Source organism: Microcaecilia unicolor, chromosome 6 (genome assembly GCF_901765095.1).
Source record: "Microcaecilia unicolor chromosome 6, aMicUni1.1, whole genome shotgun sequence".
Taxonomy (NCBI): domain Eukaryota; kingdom Metazoa; phylum Chordata; class Amphibia; order Gymnophiona; family Siphonopidae; genus Microcaecilia; species Microcaecilia unicolor.
The window spans coordinates 120,509,352-120,534,616 of record NC_044036.1 but is presented as its reverse complement, the minus strand read 5'-3'; the positions used below and the strand labels follow the sequence as shown (position 1 = coordinate 120,534,616).

General features: G+C 46.3%; 1 protein-coding gene across 1 annotated transcript in view; it reads left to right on the top strand.

Annotated features, from left to right (window-relative positions):
* The window catches only part of TRMT1L (tRNA methyltransferase 1 like), a 283,269-nt gene that overhangs the window by 158,065 nt on the left and 99,939 nt on the right, over positions 1-25,265 (top strand). The window contains 2 exon segments of the mRNA XM_030206540.1: positions 9,263-9,342; positions 21,858-22,104. Coding sequence (XP_030062400.1) covers positions 9,263-9,342; positions 21,858-22,104 — 327 coding nt within the window.

Sequence of the window (25,265 nt, the reverse complement as noted above, 5' to 3'; positions counted from 1 at the left end):
TCTAGAATTAAGCAACTGTGGCTGTTGTAAGTGTTGCATCTAAATGCTATGTACATATATAACCGGTTAAGCTAGTATTCTGCAAAGATAAATAAGCACCTACTTTGTTTTATAAAATAAACTCCTACCAAGCACCTTGTTACTGAATTGCTCTGGTTGGTGAGGCCCCACCTGGAGTATTGTGTTCAGTTTTGGAGGCCGTATCTTGCTAACGATGTAAAAAGAATTGAAGCGGTGCAAAGAAAAGCTACGAGAATAGTATGGGGTTTGCTTTACAAGACGTATGAGGAGAGACTTGCTGACCTGAACATGTATACCCTGGAGGAAAGGAGAAACAGGAGTGATATGATACAGACATTCAAATATTTGAAAGGTATTAATCCGCAAACAAACCTTTTTCGTAGATGGGAAGGCGGTAGAACTAGACATGAAATGAGATTGAAGGGGGGCAGACTCAAGAAAAATGTCAGGAAGTATTTTTTCACGGAGAGAGTGGTGGATACTTGGAATGCCCTCCTGCGGGAGGTGGTGGAGGTGAAAACTGTAACGGAATTCAAACATGCGTGGGATAAACATAAAGGAATCCTGTTCAGATGGAATGGATCCTCAGAAGCTTAGCTGAGATTGGGTGGCAGAGCCGGTGGTGGGAGGCAGGGCTGGTGGTTGGGAGGCGGGGCTAGTGCTGGGCAGACTTCTATGGTCTGTGCCCTGAAAATGGCAGATACAAATCAAGGTAAGGTACACACAAAAAGTAGCACATATGAGTTTATCTTGTTGGGCAGACTGGATGGACCGTGCAGCAGGTCTTTTTCTGCCGTCATCTACTATGTTTCTATCAGGCTTATTTTCGAAAGGGATCGCCGGCGATCTTCCCACATAAATCGGGAGATGGCTGGCGATCTCCTGATCCCGGCCAAATCGGTATTATCAAAAGCCGATTTTGGCCGGCTTCAACTGCTGTTTCGTCGCGGCGCCGGCCAACCTTCAAGGGGGCGTGTTGGGAAGGTAGCGAAGGCGGGATGGGGGCATGGGAACAAGATGGCCGGCTTCGCCTTATAATGGAAAAAAAGAGGCCGGCTCGAACGAGCATTTCGCCAGCTGGACTTCGTCCATTTATTTTTAGGACCAAGTTTGGAAAAAGTGCCCCAACTGACCAGATGACCACCGGAGGGAAGCGGGGATGACCTCCCCTTACTCCCCCAGTAGTCACCAACCCCCTCCCACCCAAAAAGAAAAAACTAGAACTTTTTTTTGCCAACTTGTATGCCAGCCTGAAATGTCATACCCAACTCCTTGACAGCAGTATGCAGGTTCCTGGAGCAGTTTTTAGTCGGTGCAGTGCACTTCAGGCAGGTGGACCCAGGCCCATCCCCCCCCCCCCCCACCTGTTACACTTGTGGTGGTTAATGTAGAGCCCTCCAAAACCCCTGAAAATCCACTGTACCCACTGTAGGTGCCCCCCTTCACCCCTTAGGGCTATGGTAATGGTGTAGAGTTGTGGCGAGTGGGTTTTGGGGGTATTTGAGGGGCTCAGCACACAAGGTAAGGGTGCTATGCACCTGGATGCTATTTTTGTTTTTATTTTAAATTTTTGTAGGTGCCCCCTAGGGTGCCCAGTTGATGTCCTGGCATGTCAGGGGGGCCAGTGCACTACAAATGCTGGCTCCTCCCACGACCAAAAGGCTTCCATTTTGCCAGGTTTGAGTTGGCCGGGCCTGGTTTCCATTATGGCTGAAAACCGAAGCCAGCCATTTCATATAAACCCGGCGATCCTATTGTAAACCCGACGAGAGATTTGGCCGGCACCAAGCGTATTTTGCAAAAAGGAACAATGATGCGTGCGTGCGTGTGTATGTATGTATGTATATATATATATGTATATATATATATATATATATATATATACACACACACACACACATACACACACACTAAGGTCCTCCCAAGGACTTTCACTAACTACACCCTCTCCAAAAGACATTACACGATGTGATACCCACAAGCGAGCCTTCTCCGGAGTAGCTGCCACACTCTGGAATGCATTGCCTGAAAGGCTCCGCTTAACACAAGACTGTCTCTACTTCAGGAAGCAGGTGAAAGCTTGGCTCGTCAACCAAGCCTTTAATGAAAGAAGTAACTAACTTGTTAGTCTCACTCACACAAGGATTGACTCGGGCTGCACATACTGCAGCGGGACATGTTTATCCTAGCCTAACTGAGATAATATTTAACCATCTCTCTGACCTCATGTGCAACTTTCTTCAAATCAGTCACCTTACTTTCAAATTCTTCCTATTTTCTTACTCATCTATATGTTACCCTTCACTACCAATTACAATGTTCTATTAGGTATCGTATTGTCATTGCAAGTAGTATACCATGCCATATTTTGTATTGTTGAATATTTTTACTGCTGTAATTGCCTATTACTCATGTTTAATCTATTCTTACTGTACACCGCCTTGAGTGAATTCCTTCAAAAAGGCGATTATATATATATATATATATATATATATATATAAATTACGAGGTTCTGAGTGGTGAGATAAACATCAGTTGAAAAAGATAAAAATAACCAATAATTAGTCTCTCTAGGTATAGGAATAATCATAATACACATAGCTGGATTAACAAAAATAAATCTGTTGCCCTGATATTGCACAAGTGTAGCCAGCCTCTTACTAGGGGACGAAGGTAGCCCTGAATGTGCTGCACACAAGAAATGTTTAGGGGTTTCTGACGCTTTAGATAAGGAGAAAATAAGGAAAACAGCAGAGCAATGTACCAAAATCAAGGTAAAGGGTGCTTGTGGACAAGGGGAGACAGAGCTCAAGTCCTAAACTGAGGTAAATTAGAAGAGGCAGAATACAAAAGGAAAAGTAGTGTTTTTAACACCTTTATTAGGTGATTCTCCCTCTTCCTCCAAAATTAGTATTTACAGCCCTTTAAGTCAGGCAAAACAGTATATAAGACAAAATATGAGTTGTTCAGAGTTCTTGGACTTAGAGCTGTCCTTGGCATTTATCTCACATATTCACTTTGATGGTTCCTAGGTGAGTACCTTCCTCCTCATTCTTTTGCAAACTATTGTTCTCCTTGGAGAAAATAGCTGCTTCTTCATATGGTTAGGAACTTAATTCATACCTTCATTAGTGTAGTTAAGTTTTGGATAATAGACATCAAAACCCTGTTTTAATCCCTCCCAAAAGTGGGGCATGTACCGTACCTTCTGTAGGGAAGCATGGATTAAAGATTCACTTGCAGTCCTCAAGAGTGAAGTGTAAAAATATTCAGCAAAATATATACTAAGTAACTCAGTAGGTGGAAAGTAAGGGTAGTACCTGGAGGCAGGTCCATTCTATCATAGTACTAAGTCTTCGAGCTGCAGATGAAGGATGCACCTGGGTACAAGGTCTTTCCTATAATTTTCAGTTTATTCTTGTATTTTTCTCTTTCACTGACATGATTAGATGATTTCCTGTCCCTCAGTAAAGTGATTCTTTTCTCCTCTCCACAGACCTTTATGGTAGTATTATGAGTGAAGTGCCCTTTGGGGTGAAGTGGTTGAGTAGGTTTGTTTATTACAATATTTTCTAATATAATAGTGAAAATAGAGTTTCCTTGAGGAGGGACAGAAAACAGGGACATTTAAGCAGAAAGATGAAAAATAAGAAAGAAAACAGTGGGAGCTAAGGGGAAAGCAGTAGAGAAGTAGAAGAGAACAGAGGAATGGAGCTGAGGAAGAAAAGAAACAGATCAGTGACTAACCCCAGCTATATACCCATATCTCAGCATCCAGCTATCCCATTGAAAGCTTGTGTTTAAAAAAAAAAAAAAAAAGAAGTCTTTAACCCAGTGTTAAATATGGTAAACAAAGACTTGTTCAGAAAGGAATAGAGTTCCAAAGGAATGTGGCTAGAAAAAGAAAGCCAAGCGATGTGTACTCTCAAGACATGCACATGCTAGTGGTTGGGGGGGAGGGCATAGAGGGAAGGTTCTTGTGTTGTGACCAGAGGGTCTGGAGAGAACATAAAGAACTAAGGCATCAGACAAATATTCGGATAAACCAGAATGGAGAGCTCTGTGGACAAGTACAATGATTTTCAATTTTAATCTAATGGTAAAGCATACCAGTGGCTTTTAGCACGCACAGTATTAAATTTATGGGTATGAAACAATGTAACCATGGTGTTCTGGATGATCTGTAATCTTTTTATGTGCAAAACTGGCCAACACAGCACACCATATACTGTCATAATAAAAACAAGTAAGCCAAAAACGATAATCTTCCAACAAACATCAATGATTCTGTCAAGTTTTTGATTTGATTTCCCCCTTCCCTCTCCATTATAGCCTGCCCCATCCACCCTAAACAACATTTAAGAAATCAGACAAATTCACCAGATACTGTGTATCTGGATTTTCAAAAGGCGTTTGACATTTAACAACAACATTTAAGAAATCAGACAAATCCACCAGATATTGGATATCTGAATTTTGTTTGACAAAGTACCTCATTAAAGACTCCAGAAGAAATTGGAGAGTCATGGGATAGGAGGTAGTGTCCTATTGTGGATTAAAAACTGGTTAAACGATAGAAAACAGAGAGTAGGGTTAAATGGTTAGTATTCTCAATGGAGAAGGGCAGATAGTGGGATTCCCCCAGGGGTTGATGCTGGGACCGCTGCTTTTTAACATATTTATAAGTGATCTAGAGATGGGAGTAACTAGTGAGGTAATTAAATTTGCTGACAACATAAAGTTATTCAGAGTTGTTAAATCACGCGAGGATTGTGAAAAATTACAAGAGGACCTTAAAAGACTGGGAGACTGGGCATCTAAATGGCAGATGACGTTTAATGTGAAAAAGTGCAAAGTGATGCATGTGGGAAGGAGGAACCTGAACTATAGCTACGTAATGCAAGGTTCCACGTTAGGAGTCACCGACCAAGAAAGGTGTCTCAGTGGCGTCGTTGATGATATGTTGAAACCCTCTGCTCAGTATGCTGCAGCAGCTAAGAAAGCAAATAAAACATTAGGTATTATTAGGAAAGGAATGGAAAACAAAAGTGAAGACGTTATAATATTTTTGTATCGGTCCATGGTGCAACCACACCTCGAATATTGTGTTCAATTCTGGTCACCGCATCTCAAAAAAGATATTGCAGAATTAGAAAAGGTACAGAGAAGGGCGACAAAAATGATAAAGGGGATGGGACGACTTCCTTATGAGGAAAGGCTAAAGCGTCTAGGGCTCTTCTGCTTGGAGAGAAGACGGCTGAGGGGAGAATTGATAGAGGTCTATAAAATAATGAGTGATGTGGAACGGGTAGACTTGAATCATTTGTTTACGCTTTCCAAAAATACTAGGACTAGGGGGGCATGCAATGAATTTACAAAGTAGTAAATTTAATACGAATCGGAGAAAATGTTTCTTCTCCCAACGCGTAATTAAACTCTGGAATTTGTTGCCAGAGAATGTGGTAAAGGTGGTTAGCTTAGTGGGGTTTTAAGAAAGGTCTGGACGGCTTCCTAAAGGAAAAGTCCATAGACCATTATTAAATTGACTTGAGGAGAGAGATCACGTGACGCTATGCTCGGAGGAAGATGCTAGTGAGAGTCTCTCCGAGCCCCTAAACAACTCCCGTACTTTTGCAAAGCTTTAAAAGCAAAACCTACCCCAGAATTTAGCGGGGAACGAACGCTGAACAGTCGGTGTAGCTGGTGAGTGCCTCGGTGGAGAGATCATGGTGGCGAGAGCGGCGAATAAAGATAAAACAAGAAACAAGGTGGTGGAGGACAAAATAGCGGCGCCTCCGAGCCTGGCGACACCCACGGTTTCATCCCACGGAGGTCACCGCGGAGATATCTACCATAATGGAGGAGATGTTGGAGAGACGCCTGACCCCGCTGGATTCTAAATTAGAGCGCTTGCATACCCGATTGGAGGACTGGTCAAAAGAATGGGCAGCTTTACAGACCCGAACGTCAGACGTGGAAGACAGGGTAGCTGCAGTGGAAAATGATCAGAGCACACAAAAAAAGTAAATGGCGGAGCTGGAGGCCAAACTGGAGGACCTGGAAAATAGGTCCAGAAGAAACAACCTGAGACTAGTAGGCATGCCGGAATCTCTGCCAGACAGGAATCTACAGGCATTTTTGGAAAAATGGCTAGCTGAGGAGTTGCAGCTCCCAGAGAGCAATGGCCCCCTATGCATTGAAAGAGCACACAGGATAGGGCCGAGGACACAAGCACTACAAAGACCAAGAGTGATTATTTTGAGGATTCTCCACTTTGCTCACAAGCAGGATATAATGCAAGCAATTAGAGTGGGAAAGACACTTACTTATGACAGTAAGAAAGTATTGTGTTTTCAAGATTACTCTGCAGGAGTGGCGGCTCAACGCAGAGCCTTTTCCCCAATGTGCTCAAAACTGTTTGCCCTTAAGATTAAGTTTGCCTTGGTGTACCCAGCAACTCTCAGAGTAACACACGGCGGTTCAACTACATCATATACAGCGGTGGAGGAGGCCCGTAAATTTATGGCACGCGTAGAAGAGGCTGAAGGAGAAGGACCACGGAAGACCTGAGAACCAGAGAAACTGCTTGGTGGATTCTCAAAAGACAGCGGAGGTGGAAAGTGAACAAGAGTGAACTTGCAATGCTGTCCAGGTTAAGGAGAGCACAACATAGGATGATGGTATATAAAACTATTAAAAAACACTGACTAAGTGGAACACCGTGCATCTCGAGGGCTGTAAGGGACTTGCACGCAAAACTTTTTAAGTGGGCAGCAAAGGGTCTAAGATGCTGTAGCCTGAAGGATGTGTGATAAGGGTGTGAGTATATAAATATGACTGAAGGAATCGGGACAGAGGAATGGAGGGGTGGTGGTAAGTGTTTAAGGTATATGTATGCAGGGGGGGTTGAAGTGTTCAGTAATCGGGGCTGTTGGGGGGGCGTTTGATGTGATTGTTCCCATTCTGGGAATATGTTGCTGGGGGAAGGATGGGGCAGGTGGGGTTCAAGGGGGAGGGAGGGGTAGCGACAAGGGGGGAGGGTAAGGGAGGATCGGTATCGACGGCTATTGAGAACTACAAGGAAATCGAGAGTGGGGCTGACAGGGAGAGAAGGGGGAGCTGGGCTGGACAGGAGGTGGGGCGGGGGACGGAGGCTTGGACGTCCCTTGCCATGGCAATTTCAAAAAACGGAAAAAATGAAGCTGACAAATGTAGGGATGCCATGGTAAAGTTAATCACTTGGAATGTGGGGAGGGATATCTTCGCCAATTAAAAGATCAAAAATTTTACAACACATGAATAGACATAAAGTGGAAGTGGCTATGTTGCAGGAGACACATCTGAACACCACTGAGCACGCCAAACTAAAAACTTGGTGGGTGAGTGTGTCGCCGAAGACGCCCAGGGGAAGAAAGGGGGCGTGGCGATTTTGTTTAAGAAAGGGGTGGCCGAAGAGATAAAGATCATAAATTGACTTGAGAAAAATTCACTGCTTTTTTCTGGAAAAAGCATAAAATGTATTGAACTTTTTCAGGATCTTGCCAGGTATTTGTGGCCACTGTTGGAAATAGGATACTGGGCTTGATGGACCTTTGGTCTGTCCCAGTGTGGCAATACTTATGTACTTATGCACCAACTGCATCAGGGTCCTAGGCCTGCACTGCTGTATAACAATGTACAATCATCCCTTCCCAACCCTCCCCTCAAACTGTCATATGCTAATATTAACACCTTGACTTTGTGATATCCCCCTTCTCACTCAGGGTGACCTGGTTCTCAATATGCAGATTAGTGTGCTACCCCTTCTCGCTCAGGGTGACCTGGTTCTCACTAAGCAAATTAGACAGGTCTCACTAACAGCATATTTCTCAGGCAACTCTTTATTCCAGCCCCTGGGCACACTTCTTCTAGCTTAATACTTTATACTTTCATAGGTCTTCACACTGAGCCTCCCCACACAGATACATGGGCTCAGTACTAACTTCAATACGTTGGGGACTTTTAACCCCAGGCTTTGCAGCCTGCTTCTCTCAGTACTGGGACACACAGTCCCCCCCCCCCCCCCCTTCTTTGGACACACAGTCCTTTCTTTGAACACACAGTTCTTATAAGTACTGAGGACACACAGTCCAACACTAATGCTTTAGGGACTTCTTACCCCAGGATTTTCAGCCTGCTTGTCTCCTTTGGACACACCGTCCACCACAAGTCCATAGGGTTAGCCAGTATCTTCCAGGGGATCTCTCTTCTTCTACTGCCAGCTCTCTTCTCTTCCCTTTCACAACTCAGGTGGGTATAAAGGGGTTAATTAGCCAAACAGTACCCAACCCATAACCTGCTACACCTGTTGCCACCCCCAGGACTCTCCCCGGTCCTAGCAACCTCCACCTGTCCCGGCCCCTACTGGGCTCCCTGTAGTGGCTCACCCAGACATTTTCCCTGGACATTTTTTAGGGGAACAGCACCATCTAGTGGCCTGCCCAGGATAGGACAGCCTCTTACTTCTCACAACTTGTATCCTGCTACCACCTTTCAGTTCTAAGCGGGGCGCCGATACCAAGAAAACCAGAACAATCCTCTGGGAATTAAACAAAAAAATGTTTTGACCTTCCTTCTAAATAAAAGATAGGATTGAGAAAATAAAAACATTCCAGCAGTATCCTTCCACAGTCTCAAAGGGCAATAATCACCAGGCTTTTACCCTTAACTGAGGAAACAGCAGCATGTCATAGTTAACTAAATAGAGGGCTATGTATTTAGCAGCTGAATGTGATCAGTGTACTTATAGCCAGTAGTGGTCAGCTTACTACATGTATATTCAGCGCTGCTCTCATAACTGTGCTGAATATATGTATTCTTTTATATGCCACAGCTGAGATTATTCACATTATCTTTCTGTGGGAGCTCAACCCTTCAGGAGAGACTGTGAATACTATTGAAGTAATAAAGCTGGATTAGTAGTATCATATACCCTACTCAGGTAAATAGTGAGTAAGGATTATGACTGTCTGAAGGTCGTCAAGTAGCCTATATAAAATGATGGTCCCAGTTTAGTCACACCACTTAAACTAGTATCCATGCTGACACATTTACCATCTTGACTGAACGCTCAAAAATTAAATGGACAGCAGAGACTATGTTACCTTAATGTCCTTGGATGTAGTCCCTTAGGACCGTGTAGAAAAGTGTTCATTTATTCTCTGATAAAACAATTGTTCATGTTGTTTTTGTTGTCTTCCAGGCAGCTGATTTTCTGTACATTGGCTACCTATATAAAAGAAAGAAACCCCACTGCATGCTTGGATGCCTTTGGAGGCACTGGTAAGGGTGAATGTTTTAAAGATTATTCAGTATGTTTGAGTAAGACGAGAATCATTAACTCAAAGGTTTCTAACAGTTTAATAGATTATGTACTTCAAAGATATTTATTGCAGGTACTTTTATTTATTATTTATTTATTTGGATTTTGCTCACACCTTTTCAGTAGTAGCTCAAGATGAGTTACATTCAGATACATTTATATCAGATAATCATAATAGCAATTATTCTGGACTTGTTTACTAAGGATATGAGAGTACCTAGTTGTCCCTTAGATTCTTGTCAGGCTGTGAACCAATGAAAGGAATAATGCCAAAGTGGAAATATCTATTATAGATATAAAAATAACAATATGGCAAAATGCAAAGCAAGTTACAAAACTATGTACACTACCAAAGTATATATTACACCAATAGATATATGAAAATATGTATGTAACTATACAACTATAATATCCTGAGAAGAGATCACCAACTTAGCAACAAAATTAGGCTAGTGACCACAGATCCTGGGGCAAACCAGTCCTTCACAGGCAAAACCAAGACTAACTACACCCTGAACTATAAGAAGAAAAACCCTGAATTTCACCCTTGAGGTCCCGTAGGTTCAGAGTCCAAGGGGGGGGGGGGGTGTTGAATCGGCTTCTCTTCTAGGCTCTAGCTGATTACCTGCGAGCTCTGATAGATCAGGAATAGTTCAAAGTCCCTGCTCTCTGCAGCTGGTTACTTATAGAAAGCTTCAGAGCTGCTTCTGAACTTTTTCGTGCAGTGCTCAGCATAGAGTTCAGTTCACAGGTGTTTGGGGCAAATTAGTCTGTCTCCTCTGAGAGAGATCCATTCACCATCAAATCTTCTTTTCTTCTGATCTTCTTTCTTTCTTGTCCAACCTTGGCATCCCTCTCAGTCCAGGTAACACATATGGACCAATCACAAACTGTGTACTTCTGTTCAGCAGAATTCACAGTTATGACAATGAGAGGCCTTGTGATTGCAGCAAGAATCTCTTTATCTGTCACAAGCTTGATGGTAGCAAACTCCCCTCCATGGTTCACATATGCTTCTGGAGACTCTATCTCTGTAAGACAAGCTCCTATGCACCTTCCCAGGAGATAACTGGGAAGGCTAATGCATGTACACATGTCCTTGATGAAGCCAGCACAGCTGTGCTAAATGGTAGTTTTTCTTTGTAGAAAGATAGTTTCTGATGTATTCAGGCCTCAAGCTGCAGAATCCACTTTAAATCAGAAAAAGATGGTTCAGGCCTAACCATCAAAGGTGAGACAGCAGGAAGAGACCCCTACGTTATGTTCCAAAGGATTAAACAAGTAGTTACTGAGGGTGTAATTTAGCATAGCGCTTTATGCACGTGCTACATATATTTTTCTTCAGACCTGTCCAGACTCACGGGTTTACCTTCTACCAGCAGATGGAGACTGAAAGCCAGTGACATCACCCTGTATGTATCCTGTGCAGTCTCTCCCTAGTCAGTATATTTCAGTCTGCAGCAGATGGTAGGTGAGACATCTGTGCAGACTAGCTTATCAGGTAGGCCAGGGCTAGGCAGTTAGTTCTGGAGCAATTGGCTTTCTCCCCTACTGGGTGTTAAATTAAAAAAAAAAATTAAAAAGAAGGTAAAGGACAAGGGTTGGGACTGGTTGGGTTGCTAGCTTAGGGATGCTAAACCTGGCTGGGCCAGGGCCCTCCCTACCACCTTAAGGGTTTCCTTTGGGAGGAGACCCTTGAGCGCCTGTCCCAGGGACAAAGTTCAATGCCATTAAAAAAAACCAAAATGTTTTTGCAATGGTAGTAGCAGCAGCTAGGGGTGTCCTTATCTGGTGGGGAAGTGCGTGAGGTCATCTGCCTCGAAGCGTGCTCTAGGCTGGTGGAGTCATGTATCAGACAAGCAGCTCAGTCTGTGGGAGCATGGCTGCTCAGAGAATCTATTGACCTGCATTATGCAGCAGCTGTCTCTGGCATAGCTCCTGCAGTCAGCATGACCTGAAGCAAGGAGTCATGTGGGGTTCAGTCAAGTTACAGCCCTTCAAATAGTAAGCAGGCTGACACAAGAGAAGACCTAATTTTGGTGGAACAGTGCTCTAGCGCAGTCTTTCAGGTGTTTGGGCACATTAAAATTACCTAAACTCTTGAATAACTTGTCAGATCCTGACCATACGGTGGGTTCCCTTTAAGGGGAAGTTTGCTAAGATAACCTTTCAAGGCATCATCCAGTGACCAGAGTTTCAGCCACAGGATGTGATGCATGGCCACTAACAGAGCCCATAGTCTTGGCTGGAGTCCAAATAAGATTGCACTGCTCCCAATATTTCTATCATATCTCCAGCAGATCATCAGCCAGCTACTCAGAACAACTTGGATGATTGGTTGATTACAGTGAAATTGCACAAGGAGAGCAAAGAAGAGATGGTTTAAATGGTTCATTTCCTGTAGGAACTGAGTTGGATCATTAACTCAGCAAAGAGAAAGTTAGCTCCGTTGCAGAGGATAAAGTATTTGGGAGCTCTATTTGAAACTTGCTACACGTTACAGTTGTAGATTTGGAACTTATTGGAGAAGATGAGGTCAAGAACCTGGGATTAAATCTTGAGGTCAGTATGGTGACCCCTTTGTCTCTGACCCCATGGGCCAGGGCTAACATGCTGCTGTTGCAGAGCATTGGTAGTCTCCACAGAGCCAATATTACCCCTATTGAGAAAGCACTGTGTGGCAAATATCTTGCTGAAGAGAATTATCTAAATGTACATAGTAGCAAACTTACCTGATTTTACTTCACTTTATAGATGGAGGAAAAGACCTCAGATGCTTGGCTTGTTGTAATTAGTTCAACAATCAAGATTAATTTTTTCTCCGAGGACAAGCAGGCTGCTTGTTCTCACTGATGGGTGACGTCCACGGCAGCCCCTCCAATCGGAAACTTCACTAGCAAAGTCCTTTGCTAGTCCTCGCGCGCCCGCGCGCACCGCGCATGCGCGGCCGTCTTCCCGCCCGAAACCGGCTCGAGCCGGCCAGTCTTCTTTTGTCCGCACTCGGTACGGTCGTATTTTCGCCGTGTCGAGCCCCGGAAAGTCGACCTCGCGCGTCCAAATTGTTTTGAGCGTGTTTTTTCTTCGGAAAAGCTTTTGCTTAAGTCGGGAAGTGCTCCGGAAACCCTCCACCGGGTTTCGTGTCAATCCTCCCCGTACTTCCAGCTTTTTGCCCCAGTAAGTTTTCTTTCGTCGTCGGGGTAGGCCTCTTTTCGGCCTCGGTCGAGATTTTCTCCCTCTAAAGTTTTGGTGCTCTTTTCCGTCATTTCGGATTTTGATTTCGCCGGCGTGATTTTTCCGCCCATGACATCGAAGCCTTCCAGCGGCTTCAAGAAGTGCACCCAATGCGTCGTGTCTTCAGTGTCTGGGGGCCGAGCACCGCCCTCAGAACTGCAGTCTGTGTTCCCTGCTTCAGAGGCGGACTCAGGTAGCGAGACTAGCCCAGTGGAACGTGTTGTTCTCGGGCTCTTCGTCGGCATCGGCACCGGGATCTTCGAGTGCATCGACGTCGTCAGCGTCCAGACCATCTTCCTCGGCCGCCCCTGCATCGAGTGCATCGAGGCATCGGGCCTCTGCATCGGCGCCGAGACATCGGATAGCTGCATCGACGTCGGTGGTACCGGGACCTCGTCTGCTGATGTCGTCGGACGGTGGTGCATCGTCAGGAGTGCAGGTGAGGGCTGTCCATTCCCCTGCTGGTGGCGGTGAGCCTTCGGGTGGGTCTCCTCCTACCCTGAGGGCTCCTGCGGTACAGCCCCCCCGAGACCGACCTCCTTCGGCCTCGGCCCCGAGGAAGCGACGGATGGATTCTACGTCCTCGTCGGTGCCGGGGAGCTCCGGTGACATGCTTCGGAAGAAATCGAAGAAGCATCGACACCGGTCTCCTCCCCGTGTCGGCACCGAGAGCTCTGGGTCGCCGAGGGATTCGGCACCCAGCAGGCATCGGCACCGAGAGGACCGCTCACCCTCTGTTCAAGAGGTGTCGATGCGCTCCACTCTGGACAGCCCGGAACAGCCTCCTCGCCCGGAACAGGTTCTGACGTCGACGCCTGCATCGACCTCTCAGTCTTTTTCTGCAGCCACTCTGAACGAGAGCCTCCGGGCCGTTCTCCCAGAGATTCTGGGAGAGCTGTTGCGCCCTACCCCTCCGGTACCGGCGGTGCTTGCGCCTCCGGTACCGTCGAGCGTGGCGCCGGCTGGCCCATCGCCCAGGTTGAGGTCCCCGACGTCGGTACCGCGTGCGGTGCCGACCGCGGCCACCTCCCAGGAGGGCTCCCCGACTACGTCGGCGGAGGGAGCTTCGCCGATGCGGGCCAGGGAGTCTACCTCTCGACGCCCCCATCGTGGACGTGGTTCCACGGAGTCGAGCAGGGCGAGGTTGCAGACACAGGTCCGTGAACTTGTGTCTGACACCGAGGGTGAGGCCTCGTGGGAGGAAGAGGAAGATCCCAGATATTTCTCTGACGAGGAGTCTGAGGGTCTTCCGTCTGATCCCACTCCCTCTCCTGAGAGACAGCTTTCTCCTCCCGAGAGTCTGTCTTTTGCCTCCTTTGTCCGGGAGATGTCTACGGCCATCCCCTTCCCGGTGGTTGTGGAGGACGAGCCCAGGGCTGAAATGTTTGAGCTCCTGGACTATCCTTCTCCACCTAAGGAAGCGTCCACTGTTCCCTTGCACCATGTCCTGAAAAAGACATTGCTTGCGAACTGGACCAAGCCATTAACTAATCCCCACATTCCCAAGAAGATCGAGTCCCAGTACCGGATCCATGGGGACCCAGAGCTGATGCGCACTCAGTTGCCTCATGACTCTGGAGTTGTGGATTTGGCCCTAAAGAAGGCTAAGAGTTCTAGGGAACATGCTTCGGCGCCCCCGGGCAAGGACGCTAGAACCTTAGACTCCTTTGGGAGGAAGGCCTACCATTCCTCTATGCTCGTGTCCAAGATCCAGTCTTACCAGCTCTACACGAGCATACACATGCGGAACAATGTGCGGCAGTTGGCGGGCTTGGTTGATGCTCTTCCCCCTGAGCAAGCCAAGCCTTTTCAGGAGGTGGTCAGGCAGCTGAAGGCGTGCAGAAAATTCCTGGCCAGAGGAGTTTATGACACTTTTGATGTTGCGTCCAGGGCCGCTGCTCAAGGTGTGGTGATGCGCAGGCTCTCATGGCTGCGTGCCGCCGACCTGGAGAATAGAATCCAGCAGCGGATTGCGGACTCGCCTTGCCGTGCGGACAATATTTTTGGTGAAAAAGTCGAACAGGTGGTAGAGTCTCTCCACCAGCGGGACACCGCATTCGACAAATTCGCCCGCCGGCAGCCTTCAGCTTCTACCTCTACAGGTAGACGATTTTTCGGGGGAAGGAAGACTGTTCCCTACTCTTCTGGCAAGCGTAGGTACAATCCTCCTTCCCGACAGCCTGCGGCCCAGGCTAAGCCCCAGCGCGCTCGCTCTCGTCAGCAGCGTGCGACTCAGCAAGGCCCCGCGGCTCCCCAGCAAAAGCAAGGGGCGAGCTTTTGACTGGCTCCAGCAGAGCATAGCCGACATCCAAGTGTCCGTGCCGGGCGACCTGCCAGTCGGAGGGAGGTTGAAAGCTTTTCACCGAAGGTGGCCTCTCATAACCTCCGATCAGTGGGTTCTGCAAATAGTCCGGCAGGGGTACACCCTCAATTTGACCTCAAAACCTCCAAATTGTCCACCGGGAGCTCAGTCTTACAGCTTCCAGCACAAGAAGGTACTTGCAGAGGAACTCTCCGCCCTTCTCAGCGCCAATGCGGTCGAGCCCGTGCCATCCGGGCAAGAAGGGCTGGGATTCTATTCCAGGTACTTCCTTGTGGAAAAGAAAACAGGGGGGATGCGTCCCATCCTAGACCTAAGGGCCCTGAACAAATATCTCGAAAAAGAAAAGTTCAGGATGCTTTCCCTGGGCACCCTTCTCCCCATGATTCAGCAAAACGATTGGCTATGCTCTCTGGACTTGAAGGATGCCTACACACACATCCCGATACTGCCAGCTCACAGACAGTATCTGCGATTTCAGTTGGGCACACGCCACTTCCAGTACTGTGTGCTACCCTTTGGGCTCGCCTCTGCGCCCAGGCTGTTCACCAAGTGCCTAGCTGTGGTAGCAGCGGCGCTTCGCAGGCTGGGGGTGCACGTGTTCCCATATCTCGACGATTGGCTGGTGAAGAACACATCCGAGGCAGGAGCCCTGCAGTCCATGCAGATGACTATTCGCCTACTGGAGCTACTGGGGTTTGTGATAAATTATCCAAAGTCCCACCTTCTTCCAGTGCAGAACCTCGAATTCATAGGAGCTCTGCTGGATTCTCGGACGGCTCGCGCCTATCTCCCAGAGACGAGAGCCAACAACTTGTTGTCCCTCGTCTCGCGGGTGCGAGCGTCCCAGCAGATCACAGCTCGGCAGATGTTGAGATTGCTGGGCCACATGGCCTCCACAGTTCATGTGACTCCCATGGCCCGCCTTCACATGAGATCTGCTCAATGGACCCTAGCCTCCCAGTGGTATCAGGCCGCTGGGGGTCTGGAGGACGTGATCCACCTGTCCACGAGTTTTCTCGAATCCCTGTATTGGTGGACCATTTGCTCCAATTTGACTCTGGGACGTCCCTTCCAAATTCCTCAGCCACGGAAAGTGCTGACTACGGATGCGTCCCTCCTGGGATGGGGAGCTCATGTCGATGGGCTTCACACCCAAGGATGCTGGTCCCTCCAGGAACGCGGTCTACAGATCAATCTCCTGGAGTTACGAGCGATCTGGAACGCTCTGAAGGCTTTCAGAGATCGGCTGTCCCACCAAATTATCCAAATTCAGACAGACAACCAGGTTGCCATGTATTATGTCAACAAGCAGGGGGGCACCGGATCTCGCCCCCTGTGTCAGGAAGCCGTCAGCATGTGGCTCTGGGCTCGCCGTCTCGGCATGGTGCTCCAAGCCACATATCTGGCAGGCGTAAACAACAGTCTGGCCGACAGGTTGAGCAGGATTATGCAGCCTCACGAGTGGTCGCTCAACTCCCGAGTGGTGCGCCAGATCTTCCAAGCGTGGGGCACCCCCTTGGTGGATCTCTTCGCATCTCGAGTGAACCACAAAGTCCCTCAGTTCTGTTCCAGGCTTCAGGCCCACGGCAGACTGGCTTCGGATGCCTTCCTCCTGGATTGGGGGGAGGGCCTGCTGTATGCTTATCCTCCCATCCCTCTGGTGGGGAAGACTTTGTTGAAACTCAAGCAAGACCGAGGCACCATGATTCTGATTGCTCCTTTTTGGCCGCGTCAGATCTGGTTTCCTCTTCTTCTGGAGTTATCCTCCAAAGAACCGTGGAGATTGGAGTGTTTTCCGACCCTCATCACGCAGGACGAAGGGGCTCTTCTGCATCCCAACCTCCAGTCTCTGGCTCTCACGGCCTGGATGTTGAGGGCGTAGACTTTGCCTCTTTGGGTCTGTCAGAGGGTGTCTCCCGCATCTTGCTTGCTTCCAGGAAAGACTCCACTAAGAGAAGTTACTTCTTTCATTGGAGGAGGTTTGCCGTCTGGTGTGACAGCAAGGCCCTAGATCCTCGCTCTTGTCCTACACAGACCCTGCTTGAATACCTTCTGCACTTGTCTGAGTCTGGTCTTAAGACCAACTCCGTAAGGGTTCACCTTAGTGCAATCAGTGCATACCATTACCAAGTGGAAGGTAAGCCGATCTCAGGACAGCCTTTAGTTGTTCGCTTCATGAGAGGTTTGCTTTTGTCAAAGCCCCCTGTCAAACCTCCTACAGTGTCATGGGATCTCAATGTCGTTCTCACCCAGCTGATGAAACCTCCTTTTGAGCCACTGAATTCCTGCCATCCGAAGTACTTGACCTGGAAGGTCATTTTCTTGGTGGCAGTTACTTCGGCTCGTAGAGTCAGTGAGCTTCAGGCCCTGGTAGCCCAGGCCCCTTACACCAAATTTCATCACAACAGGGTAGTCCTCCGCACTCACCCTAAGTTTCTGCCAAAGGTCGTGTCGGAGTTCCATCTGAACCAGTCAATTGTCTTGCCAACATTCTTTCCCCGTCCTCATTCCTGCCCTGCTGAACGTCAGCTGCATGCATTGGACTGCAAGAGAGCATTGGCCTTCTACCTGGAGCGGACACAGCCCCACAGACAGTCCGCCCAATTGTTTGTTTCTTTTGATCCCAATAGGAGGGGAGTGGCTGTAGGGAAACGCACCATATCCAATTGGCTAGCAGATTGCATTTCCTTCACTTACGCCCAGGCGGGGCTGACTCTTGAGGGTCATGTCACGGCTCATAATGTTAGAGCCATGGCTGCGTCGGTAGCCCACTTGAAGTCAGCCTCAATTGAAGAAATTTGCAAAGCTGCGACGTGGTCATCTGTCCACACATTCACATCTCATTACTGCCTGCAGCAGGATACCCGACGTGACAGTCGGTTCGGGCAGTCAGTTCTTCAGAACCTGTTTGGGCTTTAGGATCCAACTCCACCCCCCGAGGGCCCTGTTTGTTCTGTTCCAGGCTACACTCTCAGTTAGTTGGTAAATTTTTTAGGTCAATCTCAGTTATGTCCTCGCCGTTGCGAGGCCCAATTGACCATGGTTGTTGTTTTGAGTGAGCCTGGGGGCTAGGGATACCCCATCAGTGAGAACAAGCAGCCTGCTTGTCCTCGGAGAAAGCGAATGCTACATACCTGTAGAAGGTATTCTCCGAGGACAGCAGGCTGATTGTTCTCACAAACCCGCCCGCCTCCCCGTTGGAGTTGTGTCTTCCCTTGAAGTGTATTGTCTTGCTACATACTGGACTGGCCGGCTCGAGCCGGTTTCGGGCGGGAAGACGGCCGCGCATGCGCGGTGCGCGCGGGCGCGCGAGGACTAGCAAAGGACTTTGCTAGTGAAGTTTCCGATTGGAGGGGCTGCCGTGGACGTCACCCATCAGTGAGAACAATCAGCCTGCTGTCCTCGGAGAATACCTTCTACAGGTATGTAGCATTCGCTTTAAGGGCCCTAATAGGGAAAAATCATTAAGATTGAAAGAAAAGGAAGGAAAGGACTTAATAAAAAAATTAAGAAAAAAGTAATTACAAAAATTAAAAAATTGATCGCTAGAAGGTTTTTTAGACCAGTGAGGAAGTTTGCACAGCAGTTCTGTTCTTATCCTTTGATCTAACCAAGTGCTCTCTTAATATCCAGTCCTTATTCCTCTCTCGGCACAGGAATTACCTTTCTCAGGCATTACAGACTTTCTAGGGTATCTAGATCCACCAACCTCTTGAATAGTGCTGAGCAGGGTGAAATCATAAAATAATCTGTGAGTGGGCGGAAACATTTTCAGAATATAGCCCTGCCTCTCCATGTCCAAAACCCACTGGTTTAAGTGATCTGGATCCACCCCTTGAGAAAATCAGCCTGCTCCCACTCCCCCATTCTTCTGAGGAAGGGATCCACAGCCCATCATTAAGTGTTCTTGCGAGCCCCATCCCATCCCCCCATCTTCCTGTTGGCATGAAAGGATGATGCTGCACCCAGGAATTGGGAGTGCTGGCCTGGACCCCTTAACCTGGGCAGTAGCACTTTGCCTTCTGAAAATGCAGTACTCCTTTGCTTGTAAATACTTTGATTCCCCAGGTCCTTCATTTGCCCTGAAATGGTAGCTTGTTAAGTCTGAACTTGGAGGCTGTATCTGCCACCTAATTCCTTTACCAAAAGCGCCGAAGGGCTGACACTGCCACCGCCATTCCCCTGATGAGATAATACACTGCAAACCAGATTCCAGCCGAGCAACAAGGATCAAGAGATCTGTAAGTAACCTCTGAGCCCAACACAAACAGGCCCTAAACATGACATCACTACACACTAAAGCCTATAGACCCTGGGAAAGCATCTGAAAGACTTGTTTCATCAAGTCTTCAATCCTACAGATTTTTCAAAGCCGCACCAATCTGTGCTGGGATCACCTTTACCAATTTATCTAGCCAGAGGCAAGACCTCAGCCTGCCAGTCCAAGTGAGACTCCACGGGCTAAGGCTTGGGGCTGCAGTTGTGTAGACCCCCCTGTAGGCTCAACCAGAGTGAAGGTTTGTGATCCAATCACTGGAATTCAACACCAGCCAAAGGATGGGCTACACTATGGGGAGTCAGGCCTACACTGAAGAACTCCTGCACCAGTCCAACTTGTACCATCTGCAGAAGACACAGAAATATTGTCAAGTTCCAGGTTTCACCTCTCCTTATAACAGTGATGTCACTGGAAGATTCAGCTTTTCTGCCTTCATCTGCTGGAAGGGTGACATAACCTTTTGTTCTGGAAATGTCTAACAGGATGAAAATTAAGGAAACATTAGGTCATACCTACTAATTTACTTTCCTTGAGTTCCTCCAGACTAGTCAGATGCATGGGTTTGCCTTTTCCTGCCAGCAGATGGAGACCAAGAACCACTGAACCAGTGACATAACCCTATAGGTATCCTGTGCAATTTCTTTCCAGTCAGTGTTTTGATAAAGCAAAAAAGTAACTAACTTTCCCACAAACCTGAACAACAACAAAAAAAAAACATCAAAATTCAGCCATAGCATTCATTCTTAACCAAGGCCTTCCTGCAGTCTGCAGTAGATGGAAATTAGAGCAACTAAGAGAACTAAATTACAAAATGACTGGTAAAAAAAGGCCCGTTTCTGACACAAATGAAACGAGCACTAGCAAGGTTTTCCTCGGAGTGTGTATGTTTGAGAGAGGGTATGTGAGAGTGACTGTGTGTGAGAGAGAGAGAGTGAATGTGTGTGTGTGTGTGTGTGAGAGAGAGAGTGAGTCTGGGTGCGTGTGTGTCTGTGAGAGAGAGAGTGTGAGAATAAGAGTTTGTGCAAGTGAGTATGTGAGACACTGTGTGTGTGTGAGAGAGAGAGAGTGTTTCACACAGATACAGTGTGTTCGAGAGAGAGAGAGAGTGTGTGTGAGACACAGACTCTCTGTGAGACTGAGTGTATAAGACCAAGAGAGTGTGTGAGTGACTGTATGACACATAGTGAATGTGATACAGTGTGAGACATACAGTGTGTGAGAGACAGTGTGTGAGAGTGAGAGAGGGAGAGAATGTGTGTGTGACAGAGATACCCTCCCCCCCTCTGGTGTCAGCCCCCCCCCCCCTTCTCTCTGGTGTCTGAGCATTACTGTGCAGGACGCTGAGCTCTGGCTGTGCTTCAAGGAACTGACCAATCTTGTTTAATGGAATGCACCTCCAACATTCTGAAGCTGAGAAACCTCGTGTGGTTGGTCACTTCTGCTTGTGATGAACCCGGAAGTATGTGATGTCAATTCAGGAGATGAATACAGAGAGCAGGAATGCCTCAGCCATGCAGTCAGCTTCAGAATGTTGGAGGTGCGTTTTATTATATAGGATGCTTCAACTATCCAAATCTCTACCAGAAATAGCCACTGGCTGTTCTGGACTGGTTAGGTGAAACTCAAGTAAAATAGACTAGTAGGTAAGACCTAATTTCTCCTTCCTTATCCCTCCAGACCAGTCCAGATACTTTGAAAGTACCCAAGTAATATTTACTGAGGGTGGGACCCACAGAACCCTGCCTCCAGCACTTTAACCCCTTAGGCTGCATCCTGAGAAGCCTGCACATCTAAATGGTAATGATGCAAAAAAGAGTGTGATGATAACCAGGTAACTGTCCTGCAAATCTCCCTTGGCAGAATCAGATCATAACTCGGCCCACAACAACATTTTTCCATCAGTGCAAAGCTTATGTTGCATAAAACAACTAAATATTTTTTTTTTCATATTGAGCATTTACAGTTTGGAATAGCCTACCCAGTACTTTAGGTCTCTTCCATCTTATGTAATTATTTTATTGACAATTGAAAACTTTATTTCATAAAATTTTCTTAAATGTATTGATATTTTTTGTTTTGGTAATTAATATTTAAGCTATTTGTACTTCCCAGTATACTCTACTAGTTCTATTATTGTAATACGTTGTTCACCCTTCTAGGAAGCTAGCAGAATATAAATGATTGTATTTTGTTATGTTCTGTTGCAAATTCTCAGTACAAAATATATATAGCAGCTTAAATAAAAAAATTATAGCACAGAGAGAATTTATTTAGATAAATATTAAAGACACCATGTTAGTGTAGGAGAGGGCGAATGGGGGAATGAGAGCCAGGAGAAAACAACACTGGGACTCTTTCCAGGTATTCTAATAAATTAATTTCAGTAGATTTTCTTTGTTTTGTTTGGGGTCCAGATTGCTGATAAGAATTTGGTGTCCATAATGTTCAGTGAATCTGCAAAGATTAACGTAATTAGGACCAGGACAAGCAGGACATATGCCTGAGATGCATATGTTGGCGTGTTGGTTGCAGAAATACAAGCATGGAGGCGCAATTTATAGAACTTGCCCTGGGTGCAAAGAAATGTAGTTGTGCCGTTGATGCACTGTCTTATTTTATAATTTTTTACTTTCACTTCACAGGTATAATGGGATTACAGTGGGCAAAGCACTTTGGGAGGGCTGTAAAAGTGACAATCAATGACTTGAATGAGAATTCGGTGGCTATGATCCAGGAAAACTGTTCTCTCAACAAAATCAAGGTGATGAAGCAAAAGGACGAGCAAGAGGCTGCTGACGTCATAGAAGAAGGGGAAGAATATATAAACATGGTTGAGGTGACAAATCTGGACGCCAATGTCTTAATGCATTTGCGAGCTTTTGATTACATGTAAGTGTAGAACATTTACCCATGGTTCTATTTTGCTTTGCTGTTATGGATTTTGTCTGCTATACATTAGATTGACTGTCAAGGCAGAAAAACAGAGAAATAGACAGGACATCAGATCACCCTGTACTTTTAACACTCAGTTTTTTTCCATCCATACATATTTAATTTCTGGTAGCCTCTTTGTTCTCCATTGGAATGTTACATTCACCCAGTGCCTCTTTTCTTCTTCTTCTGCTCCAGACTTCTAAATGTTGGATTGACTGAAATAAAGCTGGCTTAATTTAACAAGCAGAAAAAAAATATGTAATGATTGTTTTTCTAGGGGGACTAGTCACCCCCTATTTAGGGTGAGATTTATTTCTTCTAATGCAGAGGGAAAGTCTCTACAATCTAAGAATGAATAAGACGCACCCCAGGCTGCTTCTGGTGTATTTACCTCGCTAATCTAAACTCCCCAAGATCCCAGAGCAGTGCACTTACTCTGAATAGTTAAGGAGGAACCAATCAAATATAATTACAGTTAGCCATTGCTCTGTAAGTGCAGTTTACAGAACACCATTTGTAATGAGAGGTACAACTCAATTTTATTTACCAGGTACAAGTCAAATCAGTAGTTATCTGAGACTCCAGTGAATATACAAGCAACATGTACAATCAGTTGGTTATGGGAATATAGTATCCCAGCTATACATAGGTGTTTTCTGGGTCTGAGTCTTTAATGTTATATTTTACCACTCAGAGCCAATTAGTAGATATAAAAGACTCAAAACTACTCATGAGAAAGCAATTGGATTATTTGCAATAGATTGGTTTCTCATGGAGAGAGCAGTTGTGACCATCTCTCTGGCTTGAAGTAGGAAGCACACTTATTTTTATATGTCCACTCATGATACGGATAATATGACAGTAAGCACACCTTATTGGCTCTATGTTAATGTCATAGTTAATACTGATTGGCTATGGTAATAAGTTGGTTAATATTTACTGAAAAGTCCCTGAGAAGCCATCTTGTTGTTTTTGAAGAACATCTGTTAAACCACACGGTTGCTAAACAGTGTTACTCTGTTCTTTCCCACTCATGCCCCTTCCTCATTCTGCTACATGAGAGTGTCACAACAGATCATGAGTTCTGTATTTCTGAACACCTGTTCACATTCGTGCAACTCTATCAGTTAGACCCCCCCCCACCCTTGCGGTTTTCAGCCTGCTCTGCAGTATCTCAACACCGGAGTTCAAATCAGAGACACAGGCCTATAAGATTTTCTCTCATTTTAAATCCTGAGCCAAGGTCAGGCCTGGGACCCCAATAATAATATTATTCATGATACAACTGAAAATACTCCATTGCCTCAGTTCTCCAATATGAGAATAATTTTTGAAGCTGTTCATGCAGGTAAAAATGTGCTTTACATACAGAAACAAGCTTTTATATAATTGCCCACCATGCGTGAGTAAACTTGTAAGTGTGTGTGGTGCCTGTACGTACATGAGATTACTTGTATTTTGAAGATGCTTTCCCAGGGGGGACAGAGTCTGCACTTTTCCATTTCAAAAGTATATATGATATTTCCCTCCACATGCATAGGTGTAAATGCATATGGGTACTTTTTTCTGAGGTAGTTTTCAAATTAGAGTATGTGAGTTCTTTGAAAATTCTGCCAAATTCATAGAGTGGAAGGTATGCATATACTTTCCACAACTTCATACAATTGGATGGTCTTATGGACAAGTGAGCTAACCCTTAGTTTTGCCGATTTGAGTCTGATTTCTCTTTGGGTGGGTTTTCATTTTGGGGCACCAAAAACGGTTCTGTCCCCAGTCCTAGACTGTCTTCCTCCTCAGCGATCGCCCAGTGATGGGTTGCTCCAGCCACTGTAGGAGGGTGTCTGTTCTTGGAATCCCCTTCCAAGGCTCTAGCCAAGCAACAGGGGGTTTTGTCCACTCTGCAGTTGCTCTTAGAGCTCAGAGCAGTGCAGCCAGTGCCTCCTCAGGAATGGGGACCGTCAGGTATTCTATCTGTAGTTCCCAATAAGGGGGGTCTTTCCATCTAGTTTTGGACCTCAAAGGGGTCAACCAGTCTTGGATGAGATGTTGTGATAGACTCAGTCCAGCCGGGAGAGTTTTTAACATTATTTGACTTCAAGGAGGCTTATTTGCATATTTGTATTTGGCCTCTTCACAGGAAATTCCTCCAATTTGTCATTCTGGGAAACACTTTCAATGCCCTTTGGGCTCTCCACAGCACCCTAAACCTTCTCCAAGGCCATGGTAGTGGTGGCAGCCATTCTGAGGAGGGAGGGCGTTCAGGGCCATCCTTTATCTGGACAATTGGGTGATTTGGGCCCCTTCCAAGCAGCGCTGCGTACGCTTTGTAGCGCTATATAAGTGCTAAGTAGTAGTAGTAGTAGAGTATTCGGCATCCTTCAGAATGGTGTCGTTAACTTCTCTAAGTTGAGTGGTAAACTTTGACAAGAGTTTCCTTGTTCCAACACAGACCTTAGACTATTTAGGGGTCTGGTTCGATACTCGCCAGGCTAAGGTATTCCTTCCCCTTGATCACCAGCTGAAACTTGAGACCCAGATCCGGTATCTTTTGTCTCTTCAGAGATCCATGAATTGGGATTACGTACCAGTCTTGGGCTCTATGGCATCAACTCTATGGCATCAATCTGCTCTCCAACTTGCCAAACAGGATTATTATATCCAATTGACTAACTCTATTGGTTCGAATCCTCGACGTCTCTTTGCCACGCTAAACTCTCTCCTCAAAGTGCCTTCTCCTCCAACTCCCCCTTCACTTTCTCCCCAGACTTTGGCTGATTACTTTCTCAATAAGGTTCACAGGATTAAACTTGAATTTGCAACCAGCTCTCCTCCACCCCCCCCCTTCCCTTAGTCCACTCTCTCAACCCTCTTACCCTTCCTCCTTTCCTTCCTTTTCCGAAATCACTGAAGAAGAAACCTTACTTCTTCTTTCATCTTCAAAACTAACCACTTGCCCCACTGACCCCGTCCCCACTCATCTACTCAACACTATCTCTCCTGCTGTCACTCCTTTCATCTGTCATATTCTCAATCTGTCACTTTCCACTGCAATTGTCCCTGATGCCTTCAAACATGCCGTACTCACCCCACTCCTCAAAAAAACCTTCTCTGGATCC